Source organism: Amphiura filiformis, chromosome 9 (genome assembly GCF_039555335.1).
Source record: "Amphiura filiformis chromosome 9, Afil_fr2py, whole genome shotgun sequence".
NCBI lineage: Eukaryota > Metazoa > Echinodermata > Ophiuroidea > Amphilepidida > Amphiuridae > Amphiura > Amphiura filiformis.
In genome coordinates this window covers 67072957-67091925 of record NC_092636.1, presented here as the reverse complement: position 1 = coordinate 67091925, position 18969 = coordinate 67072957, and the positions used below count along the sequence as shown (strand labels likewise).

The 18969-nt window shown below is 37.0% G+C and overlaps 1 protein-coding gene across 2 annotated transcripts; it reads right to left on the bottom strand.

The window, feature by feature from the left end:
- Positions 1-576: 576 nt before the first annotated feature.
- On the bottom strand, positions 577-8216 carry LOC140161359 (proton-coupled folate transporter-like). 2 transcript variants are annotated; one of them, XM_072184849.1, is made up of 7 exons: positions 8136-8216; positions 7307-7388; positions 4134-5099; positions 3590-3721; positions 2978-3061; positions 2535-2691; positions 577-1517 (listed from the first exon to the last, which is right to left on the bottom strand). In XM_072184849.1, exons 2-7 carry the CDS (start codon positions 7350-7352, stop codon positions 1454-1456), a joined length of 1449 nt encoding a protein of 482 aa, XP_072040950.1. In that variant the 5' UTR covers positions 7353-7388; positions 8136-8216; the 3' UTR covers positions 577-1453. The 2 variants fall into 2 exon arrangements, with proteins under 2 accessions (XP_072040950.1, XP_072040949.1); XM_072184848.1 differs by lacking the exon at positions 8136-8216 and adding an exon at positions 7903-8128.
- Between the last annotated feature and the right edge of the window lie 10753 nt (positions 8217-18969).

Here is an 18969-nt window from a genome sequence, read left to right as displayed (position 1 = left end):
AGATGGTAGATTTCCTTTCTCATACAAATGCATGCTCCCCCGTTATTAAAGCTTGTACCGGATGTCAAATTCAGATATTTTGAAAAGAATAAGTAATTGAAACATAGAGCAAGTACTAAAATCAGAGCTTTTATACTTTTTGATATATGATGCTAACTAGTTCATCTCCTATACCCACAGCACAGCGCTACCAGTACGGGCCAATTACCTATGTGAGTGCCCCTGTGTTGTGTGCATACATGTAGTTAACAATAACTGCATGATGTTTTAAGCCCGATTGGGCATACTCTAACATTTGTCCCATATGACCTTTGACCTCATGTGACCTTGGTTTGATTTTGTTCATGCTCCCGTTATATGGAGAATTACTTTCACTAAGTTTAAGTCAATCGGGCAAAGTTTAAAATTGAGCTCCTTTTATGACCTTTGACCTCGAATGACTTTGTTTATTCAAAAGAAAGGAAAGAAGAAGGATGTACAGTACAGGTTTAAAGCAAATTGTTTTGGAAACCACATTTATTAGAGCATAAGTTGTTTAAAGCAAACGCTCTCAAAATAATGCAAAAACAAGCATCCTTTGTTGTTCGAGGATAACATTTTATTTTATTCACAGCGATGAGCTTCATCATTATAAAAGAGGGAGATGTTATAGGATATTACATTTAGTGATATGCGCCCTGAATGACAATGACATTCACTAATCACATAAACCACCTCCGCCAAACTATTAATTTTCAGATCAAGAATCTGTGGCGCGTGCGTAGTTTCAATAACTTCGACACCTGCACGAGCCTTAATAACATCAAGACTTGACTACTGTAATGCTCTCTTCACTCATCTATCTGCCACAGACATCTGACGGTCGACTTCAGCGTCTCCAAAATGCCGCCGCAAGAGCCATCTTTGCTGTCGGTCGGAGAGTTGACGCTGCCTCACTGCTGGTCAAATTACACTGGCTCCCCATCTCCAACCGCATTACTTTCAAGTTTCTGCTCTATGTTTACAAATTTATGCATACTCTTGCTTCAATGTAATTTATATCTGACTGTTTCACACAATATGTTCCTGGCCGACCTCTCAGATCATCGGGTGATACCACTCGCTTGGCAGTTCCCAAAGCAAGTATCACTGCCTTTGGTTGGTGAAAAGCGATTTCACATCATTGCTGTCCAAGCCTGGAATGAACTCCCCATTGCAATCAGATCTGCTCCATCCATTGATTCTTTCAAGAGATCATATTTATTTTGATGTATTTTGTATTATGTTTTTATGATATTTGTACACGCTATGGTACTTTTGTGTATAGCGTATTACACTTGTTACTTGTTACAGTAGTATGATGGTCCGGGATTCGTTTTGTATTTGTCATTTTGACGCGAATTGTGTTTCCCGTATGTTGGTTTGATAAACTTTAACAACAAACAACAACAGATGCTATGCATGGATGGTGTGATTAACTTATGTTATCTCTTGTCGTTGTAAGTTTTACGGCTTTCCTGGTGTAAATTACCCAAAGCCTGCAAAAAGTAACAAAACTTTTATATTATTATATCGTACTTCACCTGAATCAAAATGATGAATACCCACAAGTTTGCGATGTTAATTTAAAAAACTGTTTCTACCTAATCATGCTAATCCACTTGACTACAAATTGTTACTCTGGACATGAACATGATGAAGCGGATCTAATATTACATTTGGACGCACGGTGGATTATATCGATTTGTCAAGCACTCACTTTAAAACAAGTTCCAATGTTATCCTTGTTATTACTATATGCACGCTACAATTCAATCTATTTAATTGCACAGAAACTATTGTTATTTTTCAAAAACCTGACTAATGTGATTAACACTTATCCAGTTTGTATATTTAGAGTACATTAGGAAACGAATTTGGAGAAAACCTTCTGTTAATAAAATACTATGCTGAGCCACCAGCCTGGGTGGCTCACGCTCCAGTAATTTCAGATGATTGAGCTCAGTAATACATCAAAGAATGTCTTCCAATTCATGAAAACAAATAGATAATCAGCTTATCGGATTAAAAGCTTAGAGGGAAGGTCTTGCTGCTCAGCGAGTGTTTGTAATTATCAGAAGGTTTTCTCCAAATTCATTCTCTAATGAGAGATATTGGGTCCTCTAAAAATGTTAGAATATTAGTTGAGATGTATATGCTGTTTAATGTATACTGAAACGTCTTCCAATTTTACGATTGGAAATTAATATGTTGTCAACAAGCATTAAAGGCTGGTGGGTATCAATCGGTTCAATTTTAAATTACATGTTAATATGCATTTTATAACCGATATGTGCTGAATGAAAAAATCGCAAGTGATTGGAAAATAAAATTAATCCGTGTAAGTAACCATGGTTACTTAAACAAATAGCGAAAACTCTTAAAGCTAAGTTTAGAGGGGTTACTCTCTAAGACCACATCTCTGGCTCATCAATTATCATTTAAAGTATGAGCTAGAATTGTCTCCTTTCCTAATTTTTCATAATGTGGATTGAAAAGAGTAATTAACTACTTACCATGTAAGTATAATCAGCATAAAAAATACTCCCGCTATGACATAAAATACCAAAGATGGCTGTGTCTTGACAGATGCTGAGTAAATCGAGTTGAGAATCAACGGAGATATCAAGCTTGCTGCACTCTGAACACTGGACTCAACAGCAAAGATGGTTCCTAATAATGCGGTAGAATAAAGTCACAATATTTTTAAAACCAATTACAACGTTTTATTTAGAACATCAGTATGAAACATCCTGGAGAAACACCAGAAACATGAGAGGTCATCTTATTTAATTTAATCTTTACTAATCACTGTAGTTTGAAGACAAATAGCTCAAGTATTACCGAAATCGATTGGTTAACAAAGCACAGATGAACGTAAAGCCAAGCGAATACAATAATGTTAATTACTTTTCTTCATTAAAGAAAAACCACCATATGAATTGGGCCTACTACCTACCTTGTTCATGAGGGCTTACAAGTTTTGAAATAATAGAATTCAGAACAGGTGCATCCATGCCTTTCGGACATCCCAAAATGGCACCTATAATAATACCAGGGAAATATAAAGTCACATAACGATATGAACAATGTCAGTATCAGTTCATTAAAAGTACACATTTAGACCATCTTAGATCTCCATAAAAATAACGTACATTTAACACAATTTTCTCAATTGGGTAAATTTGCTTACATGTATTATCATTCTGACTGAAGTTAATGGTTTTTTCTTTCTTTTGATGTAATAGACGAAAGGGAGATAGGAATAGCGTGGCCCAGTGTGTAGAGTACTCGCTTCCGGTACATGAGGTCCTGGATTCAATTCTCGGAGTTGGTAAGTCTGAACCTTCTGAAGTTGTAGTCAGCAGGGCGAAAACCGTAAATCGCTAATGTATCTAATTGGCTGCATTGTTTTGTAGAGTGTATACTTCCGCTCTTCCCATGATTCATTTCGAATTGGGTAAATGAACCATGATATTACTCCGTAATCGGAGGGGACGTTAAGTCGTCGGTTTTGAGCATAGAAAATTCCAGGGAACTCTGGGAGAAGGAAAGGATAACATAATCATACCTAGAAAGAACATGGCCGTTGTTGGCGCCCAAGCTAAAAATAGATTACTTAATCCTCCGAAAAGATAAGCAATCTGCAATATCCAATGGTCTTCGAGACAGAGAGAAAATAATTTACTGCCAACTAATAAACCTGTAAAATATAAAAATTAAAAATAGATTCATATCATAGAAACAGAAAATGAGAGCTCGTAATTCCCACACACCCAGGCTAAGCACACAAATCCGGACATTTATAAATTTTTTTTGTTGCTTTTACGCAATACCATTGTATTACAAACACCCGTATAAACATTGCATACTGATACTGTCCCACTTACCTTAGAACATTAAACAAACGAGTTCAAACACACCATCACATTTTGCCAAATCGACAAGATTTCAACCGATTTACTTTCTTGTTGGCAAAGTACTCAAAAGCAGCCCACGAAATAATACATTTTGACTTCAGAAAAAAAAGGTTTCTGTACAATCTTGTTGGACCATTCAACACAAGTTTACATCAATAAGTTCATAGGCTATATTAAGTAATAAACAACACTTACCAATGGCCCCGAATATCATGGACACTACGTTAAAGTACCCTAATGTGACGGACGACCAACAGAATGGTGGACCTAATCCATAAAGACTGGAAATCTTGGTTGCACCCGTTGACATTTGAAATATATCAGTGAAAAAATATATTGTAAGAATGATCAAAATTTGATAATTTCGGTTTTGATCATTTACAGCAAATAACTTGTACAAATCATGAAAGAGTTCTCTTGCACCAATCGGTTTTGATGTTTTATTGGGCTCAACAGTTTCAAGAAGAACACGTGGAATTGTTAGATATAAAATTGCCGCAATAAGCAAGGCAACTGAGAGCCACGCGACAGGGATAAATCCATAGGCTTGAATTATATATCCAACGGGTATCTGAATGATCCCTACTCCACTAAAATACACTGTCTGTAGTACTGCAAGTCGTACAAGCCTAGCCTTCTTCGTACTAACATCTGATATATACGCATAACATCCTGCGATGAAGAAACATATCTGTCCGCCTAAACCTTCCACCAAATTGGCAATAGCGAGAACTGGCAATGGAAGGCGAAGATATAAGATTAGTAGAAGCAGAATGCAAAATACAACGTGAGCTATGATTGGTATGGCAAAATTGAGCTTTCTTCCGAGGCGATCGCTCAAAACACCGTAGAAAGGTGCGAGAAAGACAACGGGTAGATAGGAAAGAGATGTGTTGATCATAGTCCATGTAGCCATGTCAGCAGCGATCTCTTGCTGTATTATGTAATCTGGATCACTGGTATTCTTATTGTTGCATGTCCCATTTATATCATCATCTTTGGATAGAGTATAATTACGATCTTGTGCTAGTCTTTCTTCTATGTATTGAGCTTGCATAGCGCCATCAACTCCTAACGAAGCTGCGAAGAAAAAGGCTAACGGTTCGACGGTAACGAACCGTTTTTTCGGTAACTCCTTTGAAGATTGTAGTAGAGGTGTACCTAAAAAGACACATGATTTGAATAAATTACAATCACTATCTGATTATATATTGCACTAATCGGATACTATTCGCTGAAGAAGTGGTGATGTAACAGGATTAACTATCATAGCAATATTAGTTAAAACAATTTTTGAATATATCGTAATGCACTAGTACATTCACGCGGTACCTCTGCGTTGAACCATATAGCGTGTTTATAGTGAGCCAGATTATCCGGTATTGAGCAAATAAGTACATATTATACAGTATGGCTGCCACTATAAACAGACCAATACCGGTTATTGCCGTACAACCTTTGCAATATTGATGACAAATTTGAATACACATGAATGGTAAATATATCGGTCAACTTCTTTTTGACTCGGATACGGATGTCACAATAACTGAACATTTTATAAAGTAAATTTTAACCTCTCACCTTCGTCTTCTTTCACTTAGCGTGTTTATAGTGAGCTTTCACTTAGCGTGTTTATAGTGAGCTGGATTATCCGGTATGTAGCGAATTAGTACATATTATACAGCATTGGTCGCCACTATAAACAGACCAATACCGGTTAATGCCGTACATAATTATTATACAAAATGGATATCCTTCGAAATCGATGGATACTGCAGTATAATCTTTCCAGACGATATATCGTTATTTAAGGAAGTGGAGCAGGGTTTTTTACACCCCGAGCTTAAATTTGTCACTATAATAACACATCACCTACAAAGTTGATACGGTACACTAGTACAATAATGTTAAAAATGAGACCCGTATCTTTTCGACGGTAAACTATTTGACACCATATTTGTGTCTCCCATATTGCATTGCGGTGACCTCGAACACGACCTCAACCATCTGTGTCGGAATCGCATTCAGAACAGCGCTACTGGTCGCCACTATAAACAATAAGTGACATTCCATCCTAATCTCAATATGCGTCTAAGGATCATGATGCAGTCATGTCTACAGTAGAATTCACCACGACCTTTGCAGGACTTAAAGCCCATTAAAAGCTATTAAACCAAGATAACACTCATTGAAAACAGCTCAACTATGTTACATCATATCTTCTCTGGTTAAATCCACACACACATGTGTCTGTTTTACCTGTGCAATGAGCTGGTATTATAGTTTCAGTTCGATGAACGATTATAAAGCAAACGAAAGGTAACAATTACCGTGTGGCCTTTGTTCACGAAATGAGACAATACTGTGCATATTGTTAACCACATTCTTGAAAATGAGAAACATAATGGCTGTGGGTTGTAACACGGTTTGGAAATAATTTCTTCATATTTTTGGTGTTATCTGTCGTTTACATATCCTTCCTAAAACACCAAAGTGCGAATATTTCCAAACACCTAAATTAGCTAAAAATTTAGGACATGTTACAAAACTATATTTTCTAGAATCTCAGAAGAGTACTTTAAATATTGGCCGGTTATTTTTCACACAGTGACGTTAACTAGGCAATATACTATTACCTATAACATACACTAAAACACCAAAGTGCGAATATTTCTTAACATCTAAATTAGCTAAAAATTTAGGACATGTTACAAAACTATATTTTCTATAATTATACTTATAGAAGAGTACTTTTAATATTGGCAGGTTATTTTTCACACAGCGACGTTAACTAGGCAAATACCCATACTTTTAACATACACTATTTGTAGAGGTTACGCGTCAATGGTAAGAGCACTGTGCATTGTGTATAGGAAAACGGACAGTAACTGCAGTATGTACCGTATAAATACCGTAAACACGCTCATAGATGTCAAAGAACAGGAAAAAGACATGTATCGTAAATCTATAGAAAATTCATGTCGTGCTAGGGGCTAGAACACTCGCACCTGTAAGATCAGTATCTCTGAAAAGATCGGTATTGTATTAAATCTATGATTGCAGACATAACAGATGATGAGTGCAACCTGCTTATAGTGCAGGCTGATATATTCAAAAATTGTTTTAACCTATTCGTATGGATAGTTAATCCTGTTACATCATCACTTCTACGACGAATTTTAAATAACATTTTGGATAGCATTGATCAAATCCAAGTATTAAGTTTTCTTTTGAAAAGTTTATGGTACAACCTTTGCAACATTGATGACAAATTTGAATACCTAATAGCAAATGGCAAATAGCAAATATCGGTCAACTTCTTTTTGACTATAACTGAACATTTTAGAAAGTAAATTTTAACCTCTCACCTTCGTCTTCTTTCACTTCCGGCTTTGCATTGGTCTTGGAAAACATTTTGAAAATCTAGCCCCAACAACTTTAGAATGTTATCTATTGATTGAGAAATATAAGTGATACATATTAAATATACTATTAATGGAACATGATATTATGTTATTGAGTTGCACATTTATTTTTTCTTGATGTCAATCATATGAGGTGGCATAAGTATTAAAATAACCCAATATTCGTGAAAGAATTTAGATGTTTAGGGGATGGCCACATGACCTCCTTGGCCCAGGTTATCTCCTCCACGTCATTGTAGGCCTATCTGTGTGGTCCAAAGATTATGACGCATTTTGAATTTGACCCCTGGTGGCAGCTAGAGGTTACGAAAGGTCATTTAGGGATACAAAATTGAAAATGTTTCAATGTTGTTGAAAGATATACAAAATTACTCTTCTCATCACAAGGATAAAAGAAATATTTAGTTTGTATATAGATTCTACAAAACAAATTTGTCACTTTGTGGGTTGTACAGTGTGTATTCAAAAAGAGCGATGCAATACGTGATTCACCATGGTATATGATCTAGAAGTGGAATAAAAACACGTCATGTACTTACATTTTGAAGCCAGGTCGCCAAATATCATACCTCCCCTTTCATACAACATACGACAATGACAACATGCATACACACATACATGTATATACTGTATATTGACTTTGGACTTTGTTAAGATTTTCTCGTTGTGTAGGCAGGCTGTGCGTATAGTATGACGGTCGAATCACGGTCAAGGTCATGCGGAAGAACTGCTTGCCAATAGGAAGTGGAATAAAATTACGTCATGTACTTACATTTTGACGCCAGATCGCCAAATATCATACCTCCCCTTTCATACAACATACGACAATGACAACATGCATTCACACATACATCCGGGACATACATGTACATACTGTATGTTGACTTTGGACTTTGTTAAGATTTGCTCGTTGTGTAGGCTGTGCGTATAGTATGACGGTCGAGTCACGGTCAGGGTCATGCCAATTCCGCGGAAGAACTGCTTGCCAATAGGCTATTTGTTACAAATCAAATTTAAATATTCAGCAGCTTGTATTAAAGGAGGATTTCGTGATCCTAGCATCCTCTTTTTATGACATTTTTCAGTAGATATCCACGAAAAAAGCTTATTTCCAAAATTTCAGTTGATTCCGATTTTGCGTTTGCGAGTTATGCATGATTTATGTGTATTACACTGCTCCATAGACAATGTGTTGTAATTTCGTTCTGGTGCACCAGAACGAAATTCAAATTTGGCGATATTTTTGCTAAACGAATTAATCTGCAAGAAATATTTGGTACATAAACATTATGTAGCCAGAGGTATCCAGTGGTGTAAAAATCTCAACTTTTTTGGGAAAAGTGGGGGATGAGGCTGTGGATCACGAAATGCCCCTTTAAAGCAGGGATAAAAGTGATGAAGTTGTATGTTTTGCACAATTTATTGTTCGTAATAAGGGACGCACAATGCGAGGGGGGCGGGGGCTGGGGTAATAATTATGTGAAAAAATAATTGAAAGGTTTCGCCGCATTATCTGATTAAAAAAGAAACACCGTCTCGCAACATGAAAACAAGCTCGTAGTCACGGCAAGTACCTTTTGAATAACAATATCGTGCAGAATTAGCATGCAAGTTCATCTGTATTGGTAATCCATATATAGAAAGGTTTAAACTCTTGATCTCAATACAAATATATTTACCAGCTTTTACCTCCGTAATTTTCAGCTGTTGCTATTTGAAAGTTGCACTTACAACAATACAAAAACACTCAGACTTCCTTCCATTATACTAAATACGAATCAATAGAATTTACTGCAACTTTCAAATTTTGGGTTACATTGATTTAAATGTACGCTGCGGCGTCAATATCTAGACAATAATTGAGGTGTCAAAATGCGCAGAAATAAATTCCGCCCCTTTTTGAATAATGACCATTATTTAAGGGGGGTTAATTACTTTTTTTGAGATGTTTATATTAGAAGCAGAGTTATGATAAAAAATTGAGGATGGCTAAATGGCGAGTTGTGAATGGGCGAGGTGACGAGTTGTGAATGGGCGAGTTGTGCTTTGGTGAGTTGTGGGGCGATTTGTAGTGTATGGGGCCCAAGTTGTAGGGCGAATTGTGAAGCAAGTTGAAGAGCGGGTTGTGATTACCTTAGTTATTGTATAGAAATGTATAGAAACACTGTATAAAATTTGTATTATTTATTGAATAAGTAGTGTTTATAAGCTTGGATTATCATTACAAAACTCTATCCCAGGTATATTGCGGGGTATATTGTAGAGTATAATTCTAGCAATGAGTTCAGTCAACAGTGTAGTTATATAATATATAAATACGCACGTGACTCATGGGCACGACATACCAAGACCAGCAAGCGTGACCAAATCCCCACACATTGACCACTATACAGAAAAGGAAAGGAACTCTATAGATAAATATCATCAGTAAAAGTATCAATTGAATTGCAAAATTATTACACAAATTGCAATTTGTAATATGTTATCAAAAACAACACAAGTATTTGACGACGGAAAAAATATTCAACGACGGAAACGTTTACAATATAATCACAAAGGTGAGCAGAATAGACAATTTTGCTGCACAGTAGTCTCATGTTGTTCCACCTTTGCATCCAAATGTATAGAAAGACCAACCGCTATGTAGAAGGTCACTTCGAGACTTACTGTCTACTAGCTGTTATGGCAGCGCGGAGGTAGCCACGTGCTTATTTATAAAAGCGCATTTATAAATATAACCGAAGTACACTGGTCAAGATATATAAAGAAACTTTGAGGCCTACACAAATACCACTTGAGTGACTTGACATATCACAAGCAAAAAAGGAGCACATTGTTACAGTAGCGTAGTGGCACCCAGGGCTAAGGATACATGCGCCCCCAATTCTTGAAGCAATTGCTCGGGGAGCAATTTGCGCAAATAGGGCCAACCACTAATTAATTTTGGTTATAATGAAGTTGAATATCGGTCTTAAACTGGTAAAAAATGGGGAGAATAATTCTAAAAAAGTCCCATCGGGATAAAGCAATCATAACCTACAAACTATGTCGCAACTAAAATAATATAATGGGCAGAAAAAAAGAGCACATTTTTACGAAAGAGTCCTCTACTCAGGATATCAAGGAAATCTTTCCTAAAATTAAATGGTACAATACGTATACAAGAAGAGCATTGTTCTGCCAATACGTCTATGTTTGTTCATCTTCGATGTACTTTACAACATCTATTCCATAAAGACACTAATAAAAAGTCAACGAATTCCACGACACTCAGTATACTCATTCCCACGAACAAACCCATTGAACCACCAATATCACCTGCAATAGAAGGAGAAAAATGTAAACATAATCAATGGTTATATAAATAAATAAATAAATAAATAAATAAATAAATAAATAAATAAATAAATAAAAAAAATAAAAAATAATTATTATACTAGTGAAATTAGCACATAGCAATACAAATCTGTTTCGTATAGATGGTTTGACCCATCCACACTCGTCAGTTGCAATGTGTAAAATGACAAAGAATATGTCTTGAGTTTTGATGCGCGCGCAAGAGGAATTAACGCAACCGCGTATCTTAAGGTTATTAATTATTTTAAACTGTTGTGATTTGGTAGTTCACAGCATTTTACGAATGGTAGTGAGCTTTGGCAAAAATTGCATTGCTCAATTCATAGCGAGCGTGTGGAAGAATTAAAATATCACAGATATACTTTTATAGGTGCTGCGGTTCTTGAGTTACGTTGCAAAGAGGGCTGAAACAACAACACTTTTGTAAAACGTACATAACTAATATTAACAACAATAAATTAAGCAAGTTTGCAGAGTATACGATTTGTAGAATGAACTTTTGCAAAACATCAAGGTGTTAATTTTCAATAATATATTGATCTATAAATGAAAATCGATTTTTAGGTTGCTTCGACCAACAATACCTCGTCTACCCTTAAAGTTGCGCAACACAATACGCGTCTTAAGTGCGTATCCATGTCTGGGCCTACTTATTGCTAAACATGCTAAAAGAGCGACTTATTTATAGTTACACAGTAAATGTTTTTTTCTATAAATAAATAAATAAATAAATAAATAAATCAAAGTAAATATAAGACACCAACCCACATATAGCCACCCACCACCGTCACTCCCACATATCCAATGTACGTGTAAACACACCACCCAAAAAAACCCCAAACAAACAAACACACCCCACACACACACCCACCCCCCCCCACCCGACACTCCGGCACTGTGATGTGCCCTGAGTAATTTAATTTAATTATTTAACTTTGTTTACAAGCTGAAAGTATGTCATGAGATGGGAAAGCCCCTTGTACGTGCAAGATAATGGTGTGGAAAGTCATTTTTGGAATTCCCCCAAATTATTGTAAACAAAGTCAGAGCTATGTTTGGAACTTGGAAAGCCCCAGTTCATTATTGCACCATCAGGAAAACCTCCCAGGAAGTGATGTAATGTGTAATGTGAATGTGTATAATTAATCTTGGGAAATCCCAAGATTGCAGCAATGTTGTGAAAATGTGATTGAAGTAATGGTTTATTAATAGATGATGGGTTTTTGCATGAATACTGATATAAAAAGCTGGAGACTTTTGTTGGGACTTTACAGAATGCCATGGGAGATTGAAAACTCCACATGTGTGTGATGGTCTTCGTGCTTCAAAAAAGAAGTACATTTTAACCAGTTTATATAGCCAATAATTGAGCTAATTTTAATACAGCAACGAAGAAGACAGCGAGCACACAAAAGTGCTCTTCCTCATCAAAGGATTAAAAGTTCTTCTGTCAAATTGCTGGAGTTTGCTGGGTTTGTGAAGGCCACGCATCTGTCAAAGAACAGCGGAGCTGTGTTAACGAAACCTGTTCCCTGGAAAAAGAGTGATTGGTGAAAGAAACACCATTTTGGAGAAAGCAGCGCAAAGAGATATATTGCGGAGAGAGCAGCGCAAGAAGATAAGCAATAGAAGAAAGCAGCATCATTTTCGTGTGAGGATTTCATACGCAAGGATATTTATAAACGCAAGAACACACTGGACTTCGCAGGACAAGTGAATAAGGATATAATACATCAGTCGTCCAGAACATTGCAAGAACTCTAGGATCACCAACAACAAGACAGCTGGTTAAGTACTGATATAGTAAAACTGTCATTGTGTGATTTTATTGTATATGCGATATTGTTATTATATGTACCAATCATACTCCGTTTTCAATTAAAGACTTAGATTTTGTTAGCTTAAACAAACAGTGTATTTGTGTTGTGCATTCGTGTGAGTTCGGGAAAAAGGTGATTTTGGCCTTGAGTCAAGTACGACTCGTAACAGGCACATTAACCCTACGTGAGCGGGTGAACACACCCCTACACAACCCACCACCTACACACCCCACTCTATATACACTCCACTACCCTATGCCCCACACAGAAGCACATGCAAAGAACATGCACAACGTTCAAAGATCTAAAACAAATTAAAAATGCATGTTGCCACGGGATTGCCACATTTTGCAAGTGCCTATCATAATTATTACGCAACGCATACAGTTTGTCCACTCTGAAGTACAAAGTGACAACGCGCGCGTATACAGCGCATTAACAGTGCGTAGTGCTGCGTCTCTGCTTCAGGTATGCGTGCCTTCATAGTCGGCACAATGCGTGCGTCCGCGTCGGTACTTTGTACTTCAGAGTAGACTGACTGTAGTGATAGTATGACTAAACATCGTATTCGGTTTAAATATAATAAGAAAAGCAAATTATTACGCGTTTCTTACTTTGTAGACTTGCAGAAGTATAAGCAGGTATTTGGGTAACATTATTATAGCTTAATTCTTCAAAGAACACACGCATATCCAGAATATTTTTCCTGTGGAAGAAACATAAAACATTTTATGGGCAATATTATCAAATTGAATATATGAATACAAAACCCACCCAAGTCCATACTTTGGCCAAATTGAGTTAAGCATGGGAAATTGTTGCTATACATAGGCCTGTTATATGTATGAAAGAACAACTCAAATTCATCCTCTGTGTCTATTGAACATATGAAAAATAACACGTATGAAAGAATCACCCAAGTCCATGATTTGAGTCTTGTAACACATTGATTGAAATGCAGTATGTATAAAAGTCCGCTTGTAACACATTCATTGACGGAGAGTGAACTGGGCTTAATCAAGGAAAGTGTGTGGTTTACATTACATGGCAGTATGCTTATCAACATTACACATACCTGTGTGCTTTATTTTGTATTATCTTACTAGTGGTAATCTCATTCCAACATTGTTGTCTTTGTTTATGATTAAAAAAACCACCCAAGTCCAGTATTTAAAATGAACCCCAACGAAATCCCTGAAATGCTAATCGTCATACCTACAGTTTAACTCACTCATTTGCACGTAAAACTTACTATATTGTCCAGGTAAATCTAACTGTAGGAATTAAAATGATTCTCAAAATCACTTCCCATTGACTTGGGTGGGTTTTGTATTCATGTATTCAATTGTACAAATGTGATATAAAAGAAGGATCCAAAGGACGAGGTCTACAAAACATACCAAGGATCCAAAGATTATTCAAGGATACCCAGCATATAAACATTTAGATAGATGTGGGAACAAAGTCGACGTCTCCTACTGAAGCTCTTAGGGACCGTTCACAAACACTTGTTAGAGGGGGGTGATGCAAAAAGGGGGCCTTAAAAGTTTTGACCCTCTTGGGGGGGATGAAAAAATGACAAATTTTCCTGGGAAACTTGAGTTTATATGCTTTTCTATGGGGTTGACCCATAATTTTCATGTCAAAAATAGGGGAGGGGCTGACATGTTTGAAGTCTCAAAGGGGGGGGCAAAACAATTTTGCGATAATTTTTTTTTGCATCAGGCCCACCCATAACAAGTGTTTGTCAACGGTCCCTTAGTGTAATTTTATCAGTTTATATGCATGGTAATGGTCCATGGCACTGATATTGAAAATCAATGAAAACAATCTGATGAGAAATATAAAAATATGCGAATCGATCGCAGGTCGATTTATGATCCATATTGATAACTTCAAGTCGACAAATCCTGCATACTAAAGACCCAAAGTCGACATTGATTTATGTTAGACGTCAACAGCATGCATTTCGATGTAACCGCATATTAAAGTCTATTCGGCTTAATTGGATTATAGGAAAAATTTAAGGTGGCCCCTGGGCTTATTTTACTTCTTTCATCCAAAGCAACAAACATGCCAAGTATGGTTTGGTAAGAAAAAGAGGTAGTTTTTTTTCCTGAGATGGATCTGCCTGCTACCGTCTTACGTCTAAATAATTATGTCGAAATAAGTCTGCACAAAACAACCTCTGGTCGACTTGATCTAAGTTGACGACTTTTGTAAAATTTTCATCAGAAGATATAAAGTCCAAAATGCAACAAACTTGCTATATTCGGGGAGGGGGGTGGGCGTCTTCCTAGTTGAAGGTGTACGTGGATGTGCAACGGATTCAAGGTACCTTTCAGTGATTTATTTTGGTTTCAGCGGAGAACAATATTTAAACAAAAGTGCCCTTAAAAGCACCCACTTTTTAGGTGCTTTATGTGAAAAATTAGTATAGAGGCCGTCAGCCTTTTCCGCGGGATCCGCCATCTTGTGGGTACTGCCGTTCTGCATGTCATGCGTTAGACATTACGTCCCGATTACGCGGACTTCGCAGCGGGTGACGCACCTCTTCAGTCAGGCGTCAACGCGGTGATCTTAGCAACAAGGCACTCCGTACCCAAAAGATGGCGGCGTTGACCTCACAATGACTACCTCTATTACTCATGGGTTGCAAAAACAGGAAAAAGTAGGTAGAGAGAAAGTCATCATTTAAAGATCTGCGTGGCATATCCCCGTTTTTCGAAGGCCCCGGACTATAATCTCACCTGATTTCTCCTTCTGAGAAGTTTGTAATTACAGCGAGCTCCTTAACCAATATTTCACTTGGAAAATAGGCATGAGATAACCGAGCGTTGTATACTACAGCATCACATGATTGTGGACAATCGCAATCAACCTTTTTATTGTCTTGGATAAATTTCGCTGATTTAGCACCGTCTTTATACACTGTATAAGGGATGAAATCAAAACTCGATCGGCGGTCGACTGCCGGTTCCGCCCTATTCCTATTGTTTAGAGTAATAGAATATATAGTCGTTACTCTGAGTTTCATGCCTAAAAAGACAATCGTCAGACGACACGATGAAATGCTTTGGAGGGACTACCATCTTTTGGAAATGTGAAAGAACATACATTCCATGGTGTCAACACAGCCAAAGTCTATCCCAGAGTCAGTCTGTCTATCGGAGATAGTCTAAAAGTGCTCAACTGCAAAACAGGAGCGTAACATTATAACAACATTTTACTCATAGACGATCTTTTGAATAAAGTGCATTTTATTTTGCAGAGGACCCAAACTTTTAAACTCGCGCCGAATGACAAAGGGCGAATATGGTGTTGAAAAGTGCAGTGGTCGTATGATGTCCTTGTCTTTGATATAGCAGTACAATATACATTGACCAACTAAGTCAAACTGTTGTCTATACATTTAAATTTGTAGAAACAGTTTATTTTGTCCACAGATCGTTGCACTGTCATATTATTGAAATAATGTAGCTCATGCCAGTATGAACAAAATATTGAACCGTTCAATTGAACAGTTGAATCATAATTTTAGCATGCCTCGCAAAACTCGTGCACCACAAAATGTCCTTACTAAGACGGGCCCATATCTATGGGAATTTATGCCCAAGATTAGTTTCTCAATTGTATATAAACTGATAAACCTGTGGTTTACCAGGTTCTTTCTTTTATTGTGCAATAACTTGCCATAACAGTCAGCTACCTGCACAACCGATTCTTTTGTTCTGCAAGGCTCACTCAGTCATTTAATGAGGCAATACAAACGATCGAAATTGGTGTTGAAATGAGCAAAATTTTGAGTTACACCTTTTCAGTGTACAAATTTTTTTCTCAGCCAAATGAAAAGCAATAATTTTCATTTTTTCAGTAAATGGCTGGAAAAACTATAATGCTTGATACTGATTTTTTTTAAAATCCTGGTGTTAAACTTAGGCCTGAAATTCAGTCATTTAGTGTAAGATATTCGATTTTTATAGGCTTCAGCTCGGCCCGCGAGCTTTTTCTTGGATCAACCTTTTAGCTTTTCAAAGTAATATAGTTCGCTAATGAAGGATTTTCCCCAACTTTCTAAAGCACATCACCGTGAGCTATATGTCATAGTTTTGTCAGAATTTCCGTTTTGATTTCACCATCTTTCACTGTCGGCTGAAAAAATTTCTAAATCAACACGTGAAATCTAAAGGCTAGTACTAGCATTGTGGATCGATATCCCTGGGTTTAATAGGAATACCGGCATGGCTATAGTGTTGCCAGAACTTCAATATAGCAAAGAAATTCCCAGACCTATAGCGCTCCTACTGATCATGTTTAACCAGAACACCCAATTGGGGATTTAATCGCTGGTCGGGCAATTTGCTTTCAATGAAAAATTGACCTGGATAACAACAAAGGAAATATCGACTATTTCGGCTGGTTGCTCTCGAGATAAAAGTACTCACCATTGCCTACTTTTACTTAGTTTGACATTTTCTGAGCATGAATGGAAAAAGGGTAAAACAAAAACGGAAATTCTGACAAAACTATAACATATAGACCCACACGATGTGCTTTACAGAGGTGGGAAATATCTTTCTTTAGCAAACTATGTTAGTTTGAGACGCTAAAACATGAATTCCGTAAAAAGCTCGCAGGCGAATTCAAGGCCTATAAAAATCAAAAATATCACACTAAAAGACACAATTTGATGCTTAATTTTAACACCAGGATTTAAAAAAATGTATATCCAAGCACCAAGTTTTTAACTGACATTACTGAAGAAAAAAAAAATATTGCTTTATATTTGACCGAGAAAATTAATTTCATATCAAAAAGGTGTATCTCTGAATTGTGCTGATTTTTACATGTATCGATCGACTTTTAGCGCGACTAAGCATTTCTAAAGAATTGGTTGTCCAGGCGGCAGACTGATAAAGGATGCAACGTTTTGGTTGATCCTCTGTACGTACCTTCTGCTTCAAGTAAACACTCAAGACTTTCTTGAGGATTGCATACGGGAGCATTTCCTGTGGAATGAGATATTAAACTGTAATATTCATTGACTACCAACACTCTACACTCTACATTCTTAAATCTATACTAAATATTTCGCATGTGTCCATTGGGTATTTACTGCTCTTAATATATTTTTTTATTATCATGCCCGGATTACTGCAATCATAATAAAAGCACCTTTCACATTTTACGGAAAGACCACGGTAGTTTTTTCGTTATTATAATCACTTATCACTTTTGTGACACCAAAATTTATATCGTGGTCTTAAAAATCTCAACTTATATATACCTGGATATCTAAATTCTTTGCACTTGCATATATCTATCACAAATTGTTCCCTGCATTCCTGTAGGCAAGTCGGTACTGTGTATGTCTCGGAATAATTAAGCGACTCTGTCGAAGGTCTACATGTCGAGTAGGGATAAGGTAAATTTTCCACCTTTAATCACAAAGAAACAAAATTAATCTAGTATTAATTTTTGAGCGGCAGTCAGCCAGGGGTGGCGCTGGCCTTCAAATATAAGGGGTCCAAAATAGCACATTTAGGGGCTCAAATAATTATCTTTTCCTACACAAAAGCCTAGGCCTACATTTTTAACCACTTACTCATCCACCAACACACCCCCAACCACACTCCACCCCCACCCCCACATACATTTACGCAAACATAAGCATGAACACCCATCACTCTCGCACGCTACACTCACACCCACCCGCTACCTGTGACACACGCACCCCCACGCGCAGCCCACAAACACTGTCTCGCCTCAAACAAAAATGCACATAACGTATTTTTTCCACTTTTTTGGTTACACTTATACGCTAATTAAAGAATCTTTAAACAACTTTAAACTCTTATAACTCTGCATTGCTTAAATTGGGCTCCCTTCTAACATAAGTTTAAATGCTTTAAACTTGGCCACTGTTTAAAGGTTTAGGTTAAGTTGTTTAAACATTGTAAGCTTTAAACCACAACAAGTCTTAAACAGTTGCACGGGTTAAAAGCTTATAATTAAGAAATAAAGGTAATGCATTATCCTTTACACGCAAATAATGTGTCCAAGGCAGTAAAAACGTAAATAATGGGTGAGGCGCAGCCGAACCCATTATTTAAACGTTTTTACTGCCGAGGACACATTATTTGCGTGTAAAGGATAATGCTGCACCCTTTATTTCTATTCTATTACCACAAAATGGTGCGATTTAAAGAGAAAATATCACATTTTTTGCCTAAATATTTCAAGTTCTTTAAATCAAGGTGGAGCTCCTACGCGTAGCCAAAGCGTAAGTGATAGCGTGTATTGCAGACCGCGTAACTAAGCGTGATGCTTCGCGTAGAATGCGTAACGACGCTAATATACTGCATCGCGCTTTGCAGTGCGCTGTGATGCGAGAAGAACATAAAGTTCGTTGCCCTTGACACTTTATCG